Consider the following 19,123-nt stretch of genomic DNA (forward strand, 5'->3'; position numbering starts at 1 on the left):
ATCAACTCATTGTTTTATTTGTCACTGCAAAGGAATCTGAAATCACCGTTGCATATTGTCTCCATAGTCCCTGTGTTTGACCCTGAGCTTACCAGGCAACCTAGTAGGATTTATACTTGGATTTTCTAGGAAAACTTGCATGTACAATGCATACACCACCATCGCAATACACATCATTATTTTATCACATTCTTGGCCTCATCATACGTTTTATCTAGCAGACCTCTAGTGGCTGTCATATTGGCAGCGGTCTGCGAAGCAGGATTTAATCCGTGATAAAAAATCTCCATTTGCAAGCAGTCTGGTAATCCGTTGTGCAGGCAGTCTCTTACCAGCCTCTTAAACCTCACCCAAGCATCACTGAGCAATTCATCCATGTCCTGTTCAAAATTGGTTTTTAATTTCCTTCTCCTGAATTCTCAGTTGGTGGGAAATATTTCTTCATAAACTTCTCTACTACTTGTTCACATGAAGTGATCTCCCCCGGTTCGAGAGAATACACCCATTTTCGTGCCTGATCACATAAAGAAAATGGGAACAGAGTTAGTCGAACTTATTCGGTGGAAATATTTAGGAACACAAAAGTGTTGCAGATTTCTATAAAGCTCCAGAGGTGGGCGTGCGGGTCCTCACCATGCCTTCCTTCAAACTGTTCAACAGTCTGGATCATTTGTAGCATCACCGGTTTCATTTCAAATCAAGATCCATCGAGCGCATGCCTCATGATTCCTGGGGAGAAATTGTAGAGGTTGTACGATGCATAGTCCCGAATGGGCCTATTGTGATCGTTTGCCAGTAGGATTGGATTCACCATGACATTATTTTCATTTGGTGCTTCGTTTCCAGGTTGCTCCGCCATAGTGTCTTTTTCCGGTGGTTGTTGTTGGCGGCTATCTTTAATCTTCGTCGGAACATCCTCTTAATCTCTGGGTCGTAATTCGCCAGAGCTTGAGAGCTGTAAAGAAATCAGAAAAATTACCGTTAGCACACTGTCTTGTTGAAGTCCCCGAAGACAGCACCAAAAACTTGATGCATTATTTTATGTGATGATATAATGGAAGGAATTACGGTGATGGAAATGCATTGTGCAACAAGTTTTCTCAGCAGAATCCAATTATAAATCCTACTGAGTTTCCTGGTAAGTCTACGGTCGAATTTAGGACAAAGGAACACAATATGCGGTGATAATTTTTAAGATTACTTTGCGGTAACAAATAAATTAATGATAGGTTGGTTATTGTTTGTGGTGTAAAAAGTATGCGGCGGATTTGAGAAAAGATTGATTATGCGGTAGATACATAGAGTATGCAGAGAAATGGGTTGAAAAGGTTTTTAGCTAGCATTTCCTGAGAATGCGTTCAAACTATGCGATCATGCTACACTTATGCGACAGCAAATCATTTTCCAATGAAAATGCGGTAACTTCTAATTCTAGGACACATGCGATGAATGCTATAATGTCCATAGAGCTTATTCCTAACCTATCTCTAGGATGCATGCAATGCGTTAATAGCAAACAGTGCTTATTCCTAAGCTCCTATCTCTTGATTATACGTTTCTAATCTGACTCTCCCGAGCCTAGATTCTAACCTGACTTTTCCAAGCCTAGATTCTATCCTTATACTACCCTCCCGAATATCTCTAATGGACGAATGACATATACATAATACAAGATAATCGCATAGAATGAAGATCCCCAATTATGCTAGCTAAGTGCTTCTCAATCCATACGACAGATTTAGCTACTCATGCGTAATAAACAGAGAGTGAATAGATATAAAGAAGTAAATTCCATTTCTATAAATAAGTTCAAAGTACAAAATGACAATGGAAGATAAGGATAGAGAGCCTGGTAGCAATCCTTTGCTTCCCAAGGCTTTTACACTGTTAACTCTATTCTGTTCAAAAGATGTTTCTTATTCTGCAGGAGTTAGCCCTCTCTCTGATCTTGACGCTTCCGACAATCTTCCAAGTTCACCGAAACAATCTCTCGGTACAATCTCACTTCCCTCGCTTCTGTCTTCTAAATAAAAGAAAAAATAAGAACAAGGCTGCTTCTTACTATGGAGAAAATTATCTAACTGTCTAACTACACGAACCCCTTCACTGAAGGTTGCCTTCAGTATTTATAGAGCTTCGGGGTGAAAGGCTTCTTCTCTCTTATGATTGCACTGATAGGATGGCATTAATTATCTGTCTGATGTGCCGAATATTTGTCATCGAAAAGTTGAGTGTACTTACTACAGTAGTTCGTTAACGACTTGTCAACTTAATTCGAAATCGACTGTCATCAGCTTTCTTTCTCATCGTGATTTATTACGCTTTTCACCTGGATGTGCCCATCAAGTTATGCCGGAACTATGCGGCAACCTTCTTGAGTAGAAATTTGCGAGCACAAATCACCGCATAGCCTTGCGGTAACACAATCTTTTGATGCACTCGGCCGTTGATTTCTTGTGATCGCATTTTCCGCCTTGTTAATGCATATTCTGCACAATAATACATAAGTTAACTGTTTTCATGCAATGGACGCATGCGACCGCAATATTATGAATTTAATGTTTTTTAGACGCAATTCTATATGTTTTTATCGACGCAACATTACATTGTTTTATAACTTAGCACTATAATAACGTGCATTTCTGCCCATTATCACTCTCCCACTTGCTTATCGTCTACACGATCTGTCTTTTCTCCTACCTCTACCAAATTCACCAAAGACCACAATTTGGATTCTCACTCTGAGAATACCAAGGGCTCCAATTGGTGGTCTTGTCCCCACTGTTTACTTGTTCGTGACTGTTCGTGTAGACGATTTTGTTGTCGCAGTCGACTGATTTGCTGGATGATAGAGCATGTAGAGGTTCTTCCGCTGCTTTGAGTTTGACGTTTGAAGAGAGTCTTCAACTGGTATGAGAACTCTTTCCCTTTTATTTTATTGTTCGAAGCATGCCACTAATTAATGTTAATTTGCATAATTCTCTGTTAGAATGTATGTGTTGTATTTCGATCACAATGAAATCGGAAAGATCCGAACGCGCTCGTGGTTGCTCTTCGTTAAGACTTCCTTCAATTGGTATTAGAGACAGGTTCTGATATTCCGATTTCATTGTTGCAACGAATTACATGTACATTCTTGGTGGGTGCATGCCTACTCTGTTTAATTAAATTGTTGTAGATGTGTGGATTAATGGATGTTTTCTGGGATATATGCCTCGGTTTGATTTAATTGTTTTACATTTTTGGTTGATTGTAAAGGCCCCTGCGTTTTTGGGCATTATTAATCATTATCGAGTCTGTAATTCAAAGTCAGTTTGAGTCTTGAGTCGTTCGTGAAGAAGATAGGAGCAAGGGTTGAAGTTCTTCGAGGAAGGAGATGATCAAGGGTTGATCAGATCGTGTAGACGATGGGGTAGCGATCGCGGAGTATCGGGTCGTGTAGACGATGGGATGCTCACGTATTGTTTAACACGCGCGCGCACTAGACGATCGTTTAGCTCAACAAGCTTCATCGCTTAGTAACTGACTAAACAATCGCTTAGCAAGCCACAGTAAATTGTTTACCTTTCGCCGCGTTAAGCGATCGCCTAGACGATCAGGCTTCACAGCCTCGTTGTCGTCTAAGCGATCGTTTAGGTTTTACGTCTATCGTCTAGTACGCATTGGGTGATCGTTTACCTTCGGCGTTTACTAAACGATGGAGTCTTCCTGACGGTTCAAGACTCGGTTCGCCTGTGAAACAGTTCGCTCGGTGGAAAATGTAATAGATAGGGTTATTTCATTCCGGATTTTTGTAAAGGCTCATCCCAGTCCATTAATCCTTGGTTTAATACATGCGATGTTTGTTTTTTATATGTCATATGGTATGCACATATAGTAAATCCCACCTTAGGTTATGCATTGGTCATGCATCATCTCTTTATTGTAAATGTTATAATTTAGAGAAGCATGATTTAATTATGTAAGTACATGCTCATGCATCATATAATATAAGAGTTATATTTATGCATGCATAAGAAGCATTGACATGCATCATTTTTATATTATAATTGTTATAGTATAAGGGTGAATGAAAAACATGTTTTGCTTGGTTATTACGCGTATATATAAAAGTTATGTATAGTAATGACCGGACATTACATGAAGCATGACACATAGGATACTTTATAAATGTTATAAACGCCTCGTTGTGCACAATGGTTTTTTAGTTGTTTCTTTTTAAAAGTTAAAGAGAAATTAGAACTAAAAGTAATAAGAAAGACATGCATGCTCACTTAGGTTTAATTCATGGTTTTAAACTTGGATCACATAGACCTAAGATCACGAAGGGTCACTTCCCCGAAACAGGGGTAAGTAGATAGATTTCTATCTTAAGGGTTGATCCCGGGGCTTAAACGATGTAGCGCCACACACCTTCTCATGGCCTGAGAGGTGTTCACCATAGTAGGACTATGTTGTATTGTTCATTAGATTGATCAGTAGTACTTAAGAAGTAAGATGTAACTATAGGGGCAAAACAGTAAATTGGCCTGTTGTAATTACGAGCATCTATGAAGGGTCATCGTACTGATGATTGGTTATATCCAATGGACATAGAAATATATCTATGGCAAGAAGAGGTCAACTGTCGGTCTTTAGTGGAATGCCTGACAGTTAACGGATGATGGATATCGTGACTAAAGAGTTTAGTCAGCTATTCACGTACCATTGGAGCTTCGAGCCATAGGTCCATAAAGTCCCCTTCGTAGCTTGGATACAAGTTGAGAATCAGTTTTTGGGTCAGTTTGAAATGTTCAAATTGACAAGAGGGAGTTCGATTATATATGATATAATTAACTTTATGTATGAGATACATTAATTTGGAGAAAATTGGATACAAATATGATTTATATCTAGTGGAGGAAAAATACTATGATTAATATATGATATTAGTTCATAAGTTATGAATATGATGTGATCATATTCATTGTCTATTAATTGGACGGTTAAAAGGGTAATGGGATGGCGTCTTTTCTGTTTTAATCCGTGCCTATACGATAATGCCTGAACGATTGCTTACATATACGATAGTGCTAAGCGATCGCTTAACGATTACACCCGCGTGCGCTATTTACTAAACAATCATTTACATTTTTCTAAGAAGTCGTTTAGCACCCGATATTTACTAAACGATCGTATAAACGATCACTTAGTTTTTCTACACGATCGTTTAGACGATCGCTTACCTTTTCCTACACGATCGTTTAGATGATCGCTTACCTTTTTCCTAGAGGATGGAGGGCATTCCTCCATTAAAATGAATTGAAGATCATCTATTACTAGTATCGTGTTAATATTTGATTTCTAAGTTCTGTTATTATCGCCATTAAGTTTTTCAGAAGCTAATAGTTGTATAATGGATGTTGACATTGTTGAAAAGGTAAACAAATTAATTAGAGAATTGATTTTAACTCTTTTTAATCCAATTTATTTAGCAAATATAATGTACCCATTCTCATTATTATTTTGCTACGATACTTTAGTGAGTTAGAATAGACCCCACTGAAGGGCAGTTGACTACTTCTTCACTGAATCAAGACATTCTTGACTAAATACTAATACTAGAATAACTATTATTCTTATAGTACTTAGTTATCGTTTATTTGGTCAAGAACTTTACTAACACTTAGTAAGTCTTATAAGTGTATACTCGCCACTTTCGAATTACAGAGATCAGAATCAAACAAGCCCTCAAAGGAGAAACAATTGTTTGAAAACAGACCTAAGCAACCCTATCCATTTCTAGAGTTACAACCCTTCGAAGGGATAGTTGTTGCTAAACGACTAGCAAAGGGTCGTATAAAGCCAACCAACAGGTGTAACATAGAATCTCACAGTGTGACCTAATGGAAGAGATTGTAGGACGTGTTGACACATACCATTTACCCACTTACTATGAACTACTTCCCCTATTCACCTTGTTATTGACCCATGCAAACACTTTTCGAATGGAGATTGCCGCTAATAGCAACTCAAAGCCAAGCAGATCTCACGGTGTGAACTCTCAGGGACGTGAGAGCTAGAAACAACATATCTCAAATACTATTAATCTCCCATTGAAGTGTTCTATTTTATAAAAGATTGGGTATTTAATTGGTTGTTAATGGCTAATATTTAACAAACTAGGTCTAGGTGATTTTTCCTAGTATAACTCTTATATCGGGATTAACCTATGATGTCTAGGTGATAAACCAATTTTATTACCTTACACCACTCATGCATGCTCATAAAAATAGGATTATTGACTTAGATGCCCGTTTGATCTCCAGGTGGGAGGTGTTTCGTAAACCATCAACTTAAGTACCCCCAACCTTAGACAAGATCTCCCCGGGTAAGTAAACAACTCTTGTTTTACAAGTAATCGACCTATTCTAACTCGTAAAAAGGTGATTGAATTGCACCGATTAACCCTAGGCGAGCATGCATCTTATCTTTGTTATAGATTTTTAAAGTTTAGGTTTTTTTACAACAATTATAAAATAAATTTTAACATTTATAACCTTAGAACATTCATCTATAACATGCTTCCTTAAACAAACATGCTTTAATATAACAATTATATTAAAACCTAGCATGCATACTATATACATTATAACATTGATAACGTATAACAAATGCATGCCACATGCTTATCCTATGGTGGGATTTTTAAAAAACTATATGGCATACTTTATGAAATATTATACATCACATGCATAATAAGTAAACAACACTAAAGTGGACCGGTTTTGGCATTAAAAGAAAACAAACAACTAAATTATTACATAATTCAGCAAGTAACTCCCTCAAACTAGCTTCAAACACTTTGAACCAACCCAAACCAGCCAAAAACCACTCGACTGGCTTGAAAATACCAAAAACCAGGTTGAACCGTTCAAACCGGCTCAACCAAGTCAATTGGACCGGTCCAGACCATTTGGACCAGCTGGTCAACGCGTGCGCACGAAGTTAACACATGGAACACAGGGTCGACGGGGTGTGAAGCGGGTACGCGGGCGGGTCAGGTCGATGAGGCATGCTGCACGTGCAGGGCTACTGACGAAACTGGGTTACGGAGCGGGTCGGACGAGGTGCACGCACGGAAACTCAAAGAACTGGGTTGAATGGCGCTGTGAGTCGGGTCTTCGGGTCTGGACTGGGTCTAGGAGTAACTTCTGGGTCTGTGAGCTTTTCTCCACCAAATTGAAGATATCCTCTTTCCCGGAATCGAGCAATTACAGCCTAAAAATGACTCTAATGACTCCAGCAAATTTACAAACCCTTTACCACACATTAAAGCTCATATACATGTGAGCAATTACAAATTTCAACAAGAAATTAAATGAAAACTAATGCCAAAAGCGTTATGTATCCACTTTAGTCAACCAAATATTCATCACATGAATAACACCCACCAAAATGCAATAGAACATTATAAGTATGCTCTGATACCATTTCATGGAACACAAAGAACGCATGCACAGCGGAAGCGATGAAATCGACAACATTCTAATTGTAATAAAAACAAGAATAAGAATGCAAGAGGGATAGAAAATACAACCATTGAAGACTCCACCGCAATCTCCTCTCCCGAGCTCCATCGACACCACCAATAGGAAATCCCGCTATTCTTCGATTGAAGAACACGGTTGAGGGACCGTTATGTTAGTGAAAATAAGGGAATTTCACTCTTTTGTCTACTCACACCCTTTTTCTTTTTTAAGTAGAAAATGAAAAAGATAGAATTTAATTAGCATAGAAAAGCTTAAAGTATTTTGCTAATTAAGATGATTAAAACAAATGAGCCTATCTCCTTTGAACACGTAAAATAATAGAGAACCGACGTATAAATTTACTGTTGGGGTTGATGCCCTAAATCTCGTGGATCTTGTAATTTGTAATTGTAATGTACAAATAGTTTATTCACTTAATAAATATAAGATATTGTATTCTACATTTAGTAGCATTAGCTTACAAAACCAATAAATTAACATCCAAGGTTATCTTCTGTAGCTCAAACATGTATGTAGAGACATACAAGTGGATCATTTTTAAGTGATAACCTAAATGGTCTGTAGTAGAAGAATAAGGTTGGATACCTTATTCCGGTGACACTACGAATACTGCTTGCTTTGTAGATGTTACAATTGTTGTAAAGTGCTACAAATGATCTGATCCTGATTATTCATGTGGAGACATGTAGGCGGGGGTGCTCTCATTATATAACATTGTTAATAGTAGAGACTTACAATTCATCAGGATGACCATAAATGACATGACCTGAATTCTGAGTGAGTTGTAAATTCCTACCTATAAAGGTAGTCATTTGATTTGTATGGATGAGAGTGGCTAGATTGCAGAGTGTCAGGTTTGTAGTTTCTTGAATTTTTTAGTATGCTCTGTAGTTGTAGCATTGTCTGATCTTCCACATCAGAAAAGAATTCTTGAAACAGGCTACGGTATTGTGAATAGTGTTGGTTGTTCACTATTTTTTGTCTTGCTAGGAAGAGAAGCAGATATGTCAAGCTTTACGAGTTGAGTAAAGTTTGATATGGAAGAATTTGATGGAAGGATTAACTTTGGCTTGTGGCAAGTGTAAGTCAAGAATGTGTTGATACAAGCTGGATTACACAAGGCGTTGAAAGGAAGACCGAACAGTGGTGCTTCTAAAGAGTTAAATGGTGATGATGATCCAAGAGAGTCCAGTGGTGGTTCAAGTAAAAGTTCTAAGACGTCTAGCATGAGCGATGAAGATTGGGAGAAGATGAATTTGAGAGTTGCAAGTGCAATCAGGCTAAATTTGGCTAAAAATGTTCTTGCAAATGTGCATGAAATTTTGATAACCAAAGAGCTTTAGGAGAAACTAGCAATGTATCAAGCAAAAAGCATCTCAAATCGATTGTACCTGAAAGAGTAGTTTCACACGTTGCGAATGGTAGAAGGTACAAAAATCTCAGATCATTTGAGTATTCTCGATAGCATCGTTTCTGAGCTGAAGGTGATAGGAATGAAGATAGAAGCTGAAGATAAGGCACTCTAACTCATCTGGTCACTTCCTCCTTCTTATAGACACATGAAACCAATCTTGATGTACGAGAAATAAACTTTAGATTTTGCTGAGGTTACTAGTAAGCTTTTGTTAGAGGAAAAAAGATTGAAGAGTGAAAGGTATATTTTAGAAGAGAATTCAGCACTGGTAGCTAGAAAATGTAAAAGGAAAGAGTTCGTGCAAAAAATGATTTGTTGGGAATGTGAAAAATCTGGACACATGAAAAAAAGATTGTTCTAATAGAGCAGGTTCGTCAAAAAGCTCTGAGTCAGATGCTATCATTGTCTTCCTTGCCAGGGGAGATAGTGACCCCCTTTGCAGAAGACGAAAATTCATCCTCGTGATATCTCCGCTTTACCATGATAAAGGATGTGATGTTAATGGGTCCACAGGTATGGTGGAAGTTATGTCGATGACTGAAAGACTTCCAAGTGAGCCAAGTAGGTGGAAGTTGCACCATAAATATCAGTAAGATTTTGGCGGCATGTGACGAAAAAGGAAATTTCGTGGAATATGGTATTTCAAATGGTCTACTCATTATGTTGGAATTGTTTATAATTCTCTGAGTTGAGAATTATGATTGTCGGTAAAGAAAATGGAAGTTTCAGAAGATGTGAATTCTTCAAATATCTTGCCATGGTAGAATTTGTTGGGATTGACAAGATGTGGGAATTCCACATCATTGAAATAAAAAATGGGGTGGACTTCTTGGTTATAAAAGGAGAGAGACTACTTTGTTTTAATCCATCTCAATTAGCAAAATACTTTAAGCTTTTGTATGCTAATTAATTATCTCTTTTGCATTTTCTACTTCGAGAGTGGAAAAAAGAAAAAAGGTGTGAGTAAACAAAAGCTTTGGAGTCGAGGAGAGATATCTTTGTGACTGTAGCAAGTCCGTGGTTTTTCTCCAATTGAGGAGTCTTCCACGTAAAGTCACCCCCGAGATTCTTCGCACCTGGATAGTACTAGAACCCTTGTGCCCCGACCCTTGATCAGATAAACCCCCTATGACCCACAATTTGAAATGTGTTCTTAAATTTATTACTTTCTTTTCATTTTCTTGTTATTTTCAGCTTATTTCGGAAATACTATACTATACAACGGAATGGACCTGATTGTTATGATTTATGGAGTAAGATATGACTCATCTCTATAATAGAACTAAAAATAATATTAAAAAAATTGCTCTAAGAAAAAAACTTGAAAAAGAAAACTAATCTTTACAAAAATAGGATGGGATGCATTAATATATATATATAGAAAGAAGTTAAAAGGGCGGGTCAATTGGGGCCGGGAATTGACAGAAATTGGTGTTCCTCGTTGATTTTAGTTTCTTCATCATCCGTATGTACGCAAAATCCTTTCATAATTCCAACAGATCATCGGCAATACAAGACAAAAGCTTTTTCAGGTATTCTTACAGAATGTTCCGTCGGTAGTTTCCGTCTTCATTCCCATTCCCATTCCAATTCCGATTCCAATTCACAGCTTCCGGTGGCGGCCTCCAATTTAGACTTTATTAGATTAGGGCTTCTCTTCTTTTGTCTTGTCTTCTTATGATTTTCAGGAAACTTCTCTCCCCTTCAAATCCCTAGATCCTCCTTTTCCACCTTTACTCATCATTACCTACTCTCCCTGAAGAACAAGTGATTAGTAACTTGTTTACTGAATCGAGTGCGACAGAAAAAGATTTTGCATCAATCGGGATGATGGATCCGGAGCTAATGAGACTGGCTCAGGAACAGATGAGTCGCATGTCCCCCGCGGACTTCGCCAAAATCCAACAACAGGTATCGAATTCTAATTTTGATTTTCTCGCCCTTTTATTTTATTTTTCGTTCACAATTCTAGATTTTGATGTAGATCTTGGAACGTCGTTTTTTTCAAAATAATAATAAAATTGAGAATCATTGCCCCCAAGTTTCATTTTCAGTCGGTGGCAGATCTTAACTCGTGATTTTGATATGATGATCCCCATCATATGAGAAGTTTTTTAATTTGATAATTTATGGATATGAAGATCACTCAGCTTTACCCCCTTCTGCTGCCTGCGCTTATTCTATTTTACGAAACGGCTCTGCTGTTTGTTTCCCTATGAATCGGCTCAAAAGAAAACAATCCAGAAAACTTTAATTTGCTACGTAAACATCATGGAATTGGTTGTATGGATTAATTAGTGAGTCTGACATAATTCAGTTTGCAGTTTTATTAATTCTTTTAGGATATTGAACAAACCATTTGCGTGCTTTGCAACTTCGCTGTTAATTGCTCATAAATAATATCTCGTGTATTTGGCCTTGTGTGTGTCTTCTAGAGCCCTCATATTACTGTATAACTGAAGTTGCTGCGTTCTATATACTTTCAGGTGATGGCCAATCCGGAGTTAATGAAGATGGCCTCAGAAAGCATGAAGAACATGCGTCCGGATGACTTCAGATATGCTGCAGAGCAGTTGAAGAACACACGTCCTGAGGATATGGCTAAAATTGGCGAGAAGATGGCCAATGTATCACCTGAAGAGATTGCAACTATGCGTAGCCGGGTTGACGCACAGGCCAACTATGAATTGAATGCAGCCGAAATGCTGAAGACACAGGTAACTGCTTGTAGGGTTTGATTCAAACACTGCTCTATGGAGGCATGGGAAAAGTTTTCTCAGGAAATTATAGTTTATAGAAATACATGTTTTCCTCGTTTCTAGAATTCTAGGTTAATATTGTGTCCTAGATTATGATAAATTAACCTTGGATGAGACACTTCCTTGAAGAGGGAATCATTATGGTACACGAAAAAGAATGTAGAGGAACTTCATTATGTTATATACTTTGAATTTTGAAATAAAACCTAAGTCCATCTACTATTCTACTCCTATGTTATGTGCTCTCATGTTTTCTCTTCAACAATGTATTTGATTTTATTGCGAATGTTCTGATTTGTTACAAGAGGGGGTCGTTATGGTACAAGAAAAAGAATGTAGAGGGACTTCATTATGTTATATACTTTGAATTTTGAAATAAAACCCAAGTCCATCTACTATTCTACTCCTATGTTATGTGTTGTCATGTTTTCTCTTCAACAATGTATTTGATTTTATTGCAAATGTTCTGATTTGTTATTCATCAAGTAGGGGAACAAGCTTCACAATCAAGGAAGGTTCAGTGATGCCTTGGAAAAATATTTGCTTGTGAGTATATTATAATCCTTAAGATTTTATTCTCTCTCTCCCAGTCTTCAGCCATTACTATCTTTCATTGAGCATATTCATGAACTCTCTGTCTTTGCTTTGAAATTCCTAGGCTAAGAATAACCTCAAGGGGATTTCATCCTCCAAAGGACGAACACTTTTGTTGGCTTGCTCACTCAATTTGATGTCATGTTACTTGAAAACAAAGCAGTATCACGACTGCATAAGGGAGGGTTCTGAGGTAATGGAACACATATTTTTCCCCTTTTAATTTTTAATTTCCAGTTTACCATACTGATGTGATATAGTGCACTCTTAGCTTTTCTTTTTGTATGCTATCAACATGGTTCAATACCTTCTATGCTTATTAGTTGTTGCAAACATAATTGGATTTGATGTAAAATTTAAGTCTAGGCAAGCTATATGATCAATCACTTGTATTTCACCAAATAACATGCACAGTCTTGATTCCAATTGAACTGTGCAAATTGGTTTGAAATCTTGAAGCATGAAGTTCTATGAAGTGGAAGATTTCCAAGCATGGTTGTAGAAAAATTGAAATTGTTCATTACTTTGTCGAAGGAAATCCCTTATTTTTAAGTAATACCCTTAGATTCATGTTTAGATCCACAGGGTTTAGATCTGAAAGGCAGCAAGCCCTATTGTTTGGGAAGAGATGGAGTTCATGCTTCTAATCATCTTTTACATGACATTGTTAGTTTATAAAAAGTATATACCAAATGATAAGCTCTAGCCATGCTCATTTAGGAATTCAATTGTTTCATGGATTATGATTTGACAACCTCCTAGGTGCCAGAATCCTTTCTATTCAGTAGACAATTTTCACACCCTTAACCCTGACCAACACTTCCATTATTATAGGGGGCTTTTTCTTTTGCATATGATTATTATTTCAAAGGCGGCATTTATTCAAATGATTGAATTTTTTATATCTATGATACCAAAGATTTCTCCTACTGTAGGTTTTGGCATATGATTCAAGAAATGTGAAAGCACTTTACCGGAGAGGTCAAGCATATAAAGCATTATGTCAATTTCAAGTGAGCTTGTGGCAATAGGCGGCTACCTAACTGTTTTTATGATATTATACTCATTCAAATTCTACTATCCACTGATATTTTTATTGGATTTCATTTTGTTAGGATGCTGTTTCTGATTTGAGCAAGGCACATGAAATTTCTCCTGATGATGAAACTATTGCAGATGTTTTATCGTGAGTTATTTTCCCCCTCAATATTTTATGCAACTTGTCTAATTGAATTTGCCTGCCAGTCTTTGTGTGGCTCAGATGGAGAAATGACTCACCTTTCCAGTTATTTTATTTTATTAATTTATATTTGGGTCAAGCATGTGTTTTCTCAGAGTGCTTCTGCTTTGTGGGGAAGTTCAACTTAGACTTTAACACCTGTTCTTGCATTTGTAATCTATTGTATCACATGTTATCAAGTGGCTTGCTTCATTGATCTGATGTATCCTGTGGAAATAATTGTTGCCACAGGGATGCCAAGAAATTGAATGAACAAGATGGGGGGAATGTAACCAAAGGTATTTCCTTTTTGCTTATTCAGTATATTCCTTTCTCCACTGTATTCTGTAGCTTGACAGTGGTTGGGTGAAAAACTGACATTGCATTTCAACTTATTTCATAGGAATTGTTATTGAAGAAATAGTTGAAGAAGACAACCCTACAACTACAAACGTTTCTGCTTCAAGACCACAAGAAGTTGTAGACAATTCTAAGACTGCCGATGCTTACAAGAAGAATATAAACTCCGAGAGTTTGCAGGGATTGAAAGATGATCCAGAAGCTATCAGGTCTGCATATGCTTTAGTCAGGATTTCTTTTTGACTTAATTGTTTTATAGTAGGCATTTAGCGAATCATTGAAGTTATTGAGCTTCTAGTAACGTGGTGTTCTTTTTTGGTTCCCCTTTCTCTCTCTCTCTCTAAAAGAAGCGGTGTTCTTTTTTGGTTCCCCTTTCTCTCTCTCTCTCTAAAAATGTTTCTTCAGTATGCTCGCTTAGTAGGCCTTGAACAACATTATTATCTTTTACATGTTGTATTTTTCCATATTTCTGGGAAATCAGGAAAAGCAGCAGGAGAACATTTTGGGAGCAAGTAAAATCAATGTCTCTATTTGGATTTTGAATACCAAAGAGTTCAGTTATTGGCGTCTTTTGGGGGCTGGATATCGTTCTTCCCCTTTTTCTTCTTCAATGGAACTGTTATTTTTATATTAAAAAAATGGTAGTGCATTTTCTTATAGGTCTATGAAAATTTATGAGAATTTTGTCTATTTAAGTTCTATATCACTTTCTTCTATCCTTGCAAATGATTTGTGCGTGAGATTTTTAAATTTCTATGTATATATATATTTTAATTTTGGAAATGAAACAACATTTTCAGTTGTGTTATTAATTGTCGACCTGTGTTTTTATTCTTCTTTGTTATAGATCATTTCAGAGATTTGTTTCAAATGCTGATCCCGATACTCTAGCTGCTATGAGCTTTGGAAAATCTGGAGAGATATCTCCAGACATGGTTGCCTCTGCCTCAAATATGATCAGCAAGATGTCTCCAGATGAGCTTCAACAGATGCTTAAATTGGCTTCTTCTTTCCAAGAGGCGAATCCCCTTAAGGGAGACAGTTTTGGCCCAAATTTGGATAGCGCAAACATGACTCCTGAGATGCTCAGTTCAGCCAATCGTATAATGAGTAATATGCCACCTGAAGACCTACAAAGGATGTTTGAAACTGCATCATCTTTGAAAAGGAATGACTCTGCTTCTGGGAATGGCAATGTACCAGATTCCGATACCCAATCAAAATCTTTTGAGAGTCAACAATCCAGTACCAGCAGAAGTAGAACCGTGAGCAACACTAGTTCTTATGATGCGTTTCCAAACTTACGAAGTAGTTCTTCCAACTCAACCATTCCAACCTCTTCTGCTGATATGCAAGAACAAGTGAGAAATCAAATGAAAAATCCAGCCATGCAGCAGGTTTGTAAATCTTAGCTATAAACGATATAATGAGTGAATATACTAAACTCGCTCTTAATTATTGGTTTTGTGTGATCTGTTAGATGTTCACATCAATGATTAAGAATATGAGTCCAGAGATGATGGCAAATATGAGTGAACAATTTGGTCTGAAGCTTTCTCCCGAGGATGCAGCAAAAGCTCAGGAAGCTATATCATCTTTCTCACCAGAGGATTTAGATAAAATGGTACGTTGTCTGCTGTCTCTCGTTATTATTCCCCAACAGGATTCTTCTCTCTTCTGGTGAGGAGAATTAGAAGTAATTAGTATATTTTAGTTAATAATATTTTCTTTATTGTTAATCTAGATTAATTGTTATTTTAGAATTGATTAGTTCATTGTCTTATAAATAGCCTCTTTTAGATTGTAATAGGAAGCTTTTGATGAACCAAGAGAGTTCTCTCAACCTTAGGAATGGACTTCCTTTCTTTGGTCATGGACTTGACCTAATACTCATCTTCTCTATGGTTGTAATCAAAACTCTTTTGCTTACTGGTCTGACTTGAACCATAAATGATTGCAGATGCGTTGGGCAGATAAAATTCAAAGAGGCGTAGAAGGTGGAAAGAAGGCAAAGAATTGGTTACTTGGACGTCCTGGTATGATCTTAGCAATATGCATGCTGATATTGGCAGTAATTCTTCATCGGTTTGGAATAATAGGTGGTTGAAAATCGCCCTATTTAAATTTTTGTACAACTGCCGACTCCCTCAACTCAGGATCATTGCAATTGCCTTCCCTTCTCTGCGTCCAGACGAGCTTTTGAAAATTAACCATTTTGTTCCCTCTCCCCCCTTCCAATGGATAAACCTACTTTTCTGTAGTTATATGATTTATGAATTCATTTCTGTCACAAGTTCTTTCGAATATATCATCAATCTTATACATACATGTCTAGAAGAATACCCCATTTTTTTAAAAAAGAAATAACAGAGGCAATATTAGGTGGGGGAAATTTGGGCATTCTTGAACACCAAAATGGACTCTTCATAGTTCATTTTGCCACGTATAAGATTGTGGACAAACATTCATGTAGGTTGATTCTTTGAGATATTGAAAAGACAAATAATGAGTGGGTGGACCCTGGACACGGAATTTTGCACATTATTGAAATTATTATATTTATTTATTTATTTATTATATTTTATTAAAAAAGAGAGAGAGAGAGGGGAGGAAATGGTCTTGGTCTTGGTTACGACTTAGAACTTGAAAGAAGTCGTAGGCCAGCATTGAATTGTCTCGAAACAAATCACTGTGTCATCTCTCATTACTACCAATGAGCTTCAATTTTGTCCTTTTCATTTGAGATTGGAAGGATAACGACGTGTCTCCTATCATGAATTTTTTTAAAGGTTTTATTATACCTCTTATTTTCATTTGGTATCAAGTATGAGAAGAGAATGAGATTTTTCAACACAACTTAAATATCAATTAAAGCACATTATTGACATTATAGATTGAATCTAAGAAGATTAGGGAAAAAAAAAACAACTTAAATATCTAAGGTTTTACTATTTCAAATGTAATTAGGTCAAACATGGAAACTTTAAAAAGATAAAATTTTGTACGATTTGGTGGTTAATTTAAACCTCTTTATTTTGAAATAAATTTTCATGGATTCAATATGTAAAGAAGAACCTCACCATCTTCAATAATAAATTAATTATAAAAAAAATTATTTTACTTAACTATTATTTAATACACTAGAATATGGTTAGAATAGGACAGACGAGGTTGAATCCTCATATCTCAAATTCACATGCTCCATGCAACTTTCATAATTTGTTGCCATGATGAATCTATTTTAATAGTAATTGATGAACTTGATCAAGTCCGATGTTCAAATTTTCACACTTTTGTATTTTTTTTTTTTAAAATCATAATTTTCCAATCTCTTACAAGTTAATTTTAAATTAACTTCCAATATCCAAATTTTGTAAGTCATGAATATAATTTATGATGGTCACCCATCTATGATTTAGTATCGATTAGGTAGATTGTTCTGTGAGATTTGTTAAGATGTACGTAAACCGACAACAATATAATAGTGAGCTAGTCTTACAATAGCTTGAATTTCCATCTTTTATGTTACAAATTTCTCTTTGAAAAAAAAAAAAGAAGAAAAAGTTACAAATTTGTAGTTATTAAAGAAAGAAAATAAAAGTAATAATATTGAGAAGAGAGAGAAAGAGAGAAGAAGGGGTTCGTGTTAGTGTTAGCGAGAAAGTGTTGAATGCGTGGTGGAGGACACGTCTGGCTTTTGAATTCCCACAAGAAACTCTTAAAACTTCCATATAAATTCAAACCCCAAAAAATGAAAAATCCGCATAAAATGTTGCAAGTCCTTTTCCATTTTTGGATCTTTCCTTCCGATTAATCGCATCCTCTTCCTCTCTTTCCCAGCTTTATCTGCTTCATTTCTGCTTCAAGATTCAAGAACACCGCAATCCTCTTCTTTCTGCCCTGTTTCGTTAATACACAGTGATCCAACACGCTTAATTTGACCAATCCGATTCAATCAATTACTCATTATGAATCAGAGCGTCCTCCTTCAATCGCCACCAGGAACTCGGCAGCAACCACTACTCAGAGACAAATCAGGCAACAGAGTTAAAGAAAAGCGGCGGTTCGCGGAGGTGGCCGGCGGAACAGCGGCGGGGTGCGCGGCAATATGTTGTTGCTTTCCATGCAGCATGATGAATCTTCTGATATTGACGGTGTACAAAGTTCCAGTTGGACTCTGCAAGAAAGTATGGAATAAAAGGGGAAAACGACGCCAAATCGCAAAGAAAAACGCGGCGGCAGGTAAGGAGTGGCGGAATGATGATCGTGAAAAGGAGGATCGGGGAGAATCATCGCTTCCGTCGTCGTATTTTTCATCGGAGGATATGGAATTGGAGAAAGAGATGTGGGAACGATTTTACGGAACAGGATTCTGGAGAACACCATCTCAGAGAGAAACCTAATTTTTCAAATTTGCGTTTCTACCTTCAACAACATAGCAACCAACTTTATAGGGTTCTATAATCCATGAACTTTCTCATATATTCAAAGAATTTTTTTTTTCTTTTAATTTTATAATATAAAGTTAGATGATTAGAACTTCTTATAGGGAAAATTGCGGTTGCCATAACACCCACGAACTTACAAATTGCTCAATTATAATATCATCCTTTTTCTAAATTTACCATTATTTGTTGTAGGATTACCGATTACTGCCACTTATTTCTAAAGGTTTCTTAAAAGGAAGAAAACGGCTCATTACAAAAAAATGAAAAAAAAAAAAAAAAAAAAAAAAACCAAACAAAACAAAAAACAAAAGAAAAAAAAATGAAATAACCATCACTCCTCAAGCTCGTTTGAAGATATCATTCATGGCCCGCTTGTCAATCAAACGATTGAATTGCCACTTTGAAAGATCTTTTGTTAACACATATGCAATTTGCTATGTGTCAGAATATAGGAAATGCATATTAATTCCCGCATTGATCTTCTTTTTATGAAGTGTTCATTAACTTCAATATATTTCCTTCTATCATGAAGGATTAGATTGTGGGCAATGGAATTTGTTGACTTATTATCATAGTAAATGCACATGGTGTAGGAATGTATCAACAGCCGCGGAAGCACAAAGATCATCTAAGTAATCAAATTCACTAATTTTGGCAAAATATAAAACATGTTTTTGTAGAAAAAGATTCAAGATATATCTCTTGTAGAATTTCTTTAAAGCTCATTCACCAGCTGCTATTTTCTCTATCTTTTCCAAATCTTGTTGTAGACCACCTCAAGATCTTTCTCGCTATTC

At 36.6% G+C, this 19,123-nt stretch overlaps 2 protein-coding genes across 2 annotated transcripts; both read left to right on the top strand.

Annotated features, from left to right (window-relative positions):
- The first annotated feature begins 10,302 nt into the window (after nucleotides 1-10,302).
- Nucleotides 10,303-16,204, top strand: TPR7 (Tetratricopeptide repeat (TPR)-like superfamily protein). Its single transcript, XM_039046226.2, has 11 exons — nucleotides 10,303-10,857; nucleotides 11,433-11,663; nucleotides 12,195-12,251; nucleotides 12,364-12,492; nucleotides 13,235-13,312; nucleotides 13,415-13,485; nucleotides 13,771-13,817; nucleotides 13,922-14,087; nucleotides 14,726-15,275; nucleotides 15,359-15,502; nucleotides 15,839-16,204. Exons 1-11 carry the CDS (start codon nucleotides 10,774-10,776, stop codon nucleotides 15,983-15,985), a joined length of 1,704 nt encoding a protein of 567 aa, XP_038902154.2. The 5' UTR covers nucleotides 10,303-10,773; the 3' UTR covers nucleotides 15,986-16,204.
- Nucleotides 16,205-17,611: 1,407 nt separating this feature from the next.
- LOC120088573 (uncharacterized) lies at nucleotides 17,612-18,498 on the top strand. Its single transcript, XM_039045967.2, has one exon. The coding sequence runs from the start codon at nucleotides 17,847-17,849 to the stop codon at nucleotides 18,279-18,281; it is 435 nt and encodes a 144-aa protein (XP_038901895.1). The 5' UTR covers nucleotides 17,612-17,846; the 3' UTR covers nucleotides 18,282-18,498.
- The last annotated feature ends 625 nt before the right edge of the window (nucleotides 18,499-19,123 follow it).

Source organism: Benincasa hispida, chromosome 10 (genome assembly GCF_027475165.1).
Source record: "Benincasa hispida cultivar pf3 chromosome 10, pf3_genome.v1.1, whole genome shotgun sequence".
Lineage (NCBI taxonomy): Eukaryota > Viridiplantae > Streptophyta > Magnoliopsida > Cucurbitales > Cucurbitaceae > Benincasa > Benincasa hispida.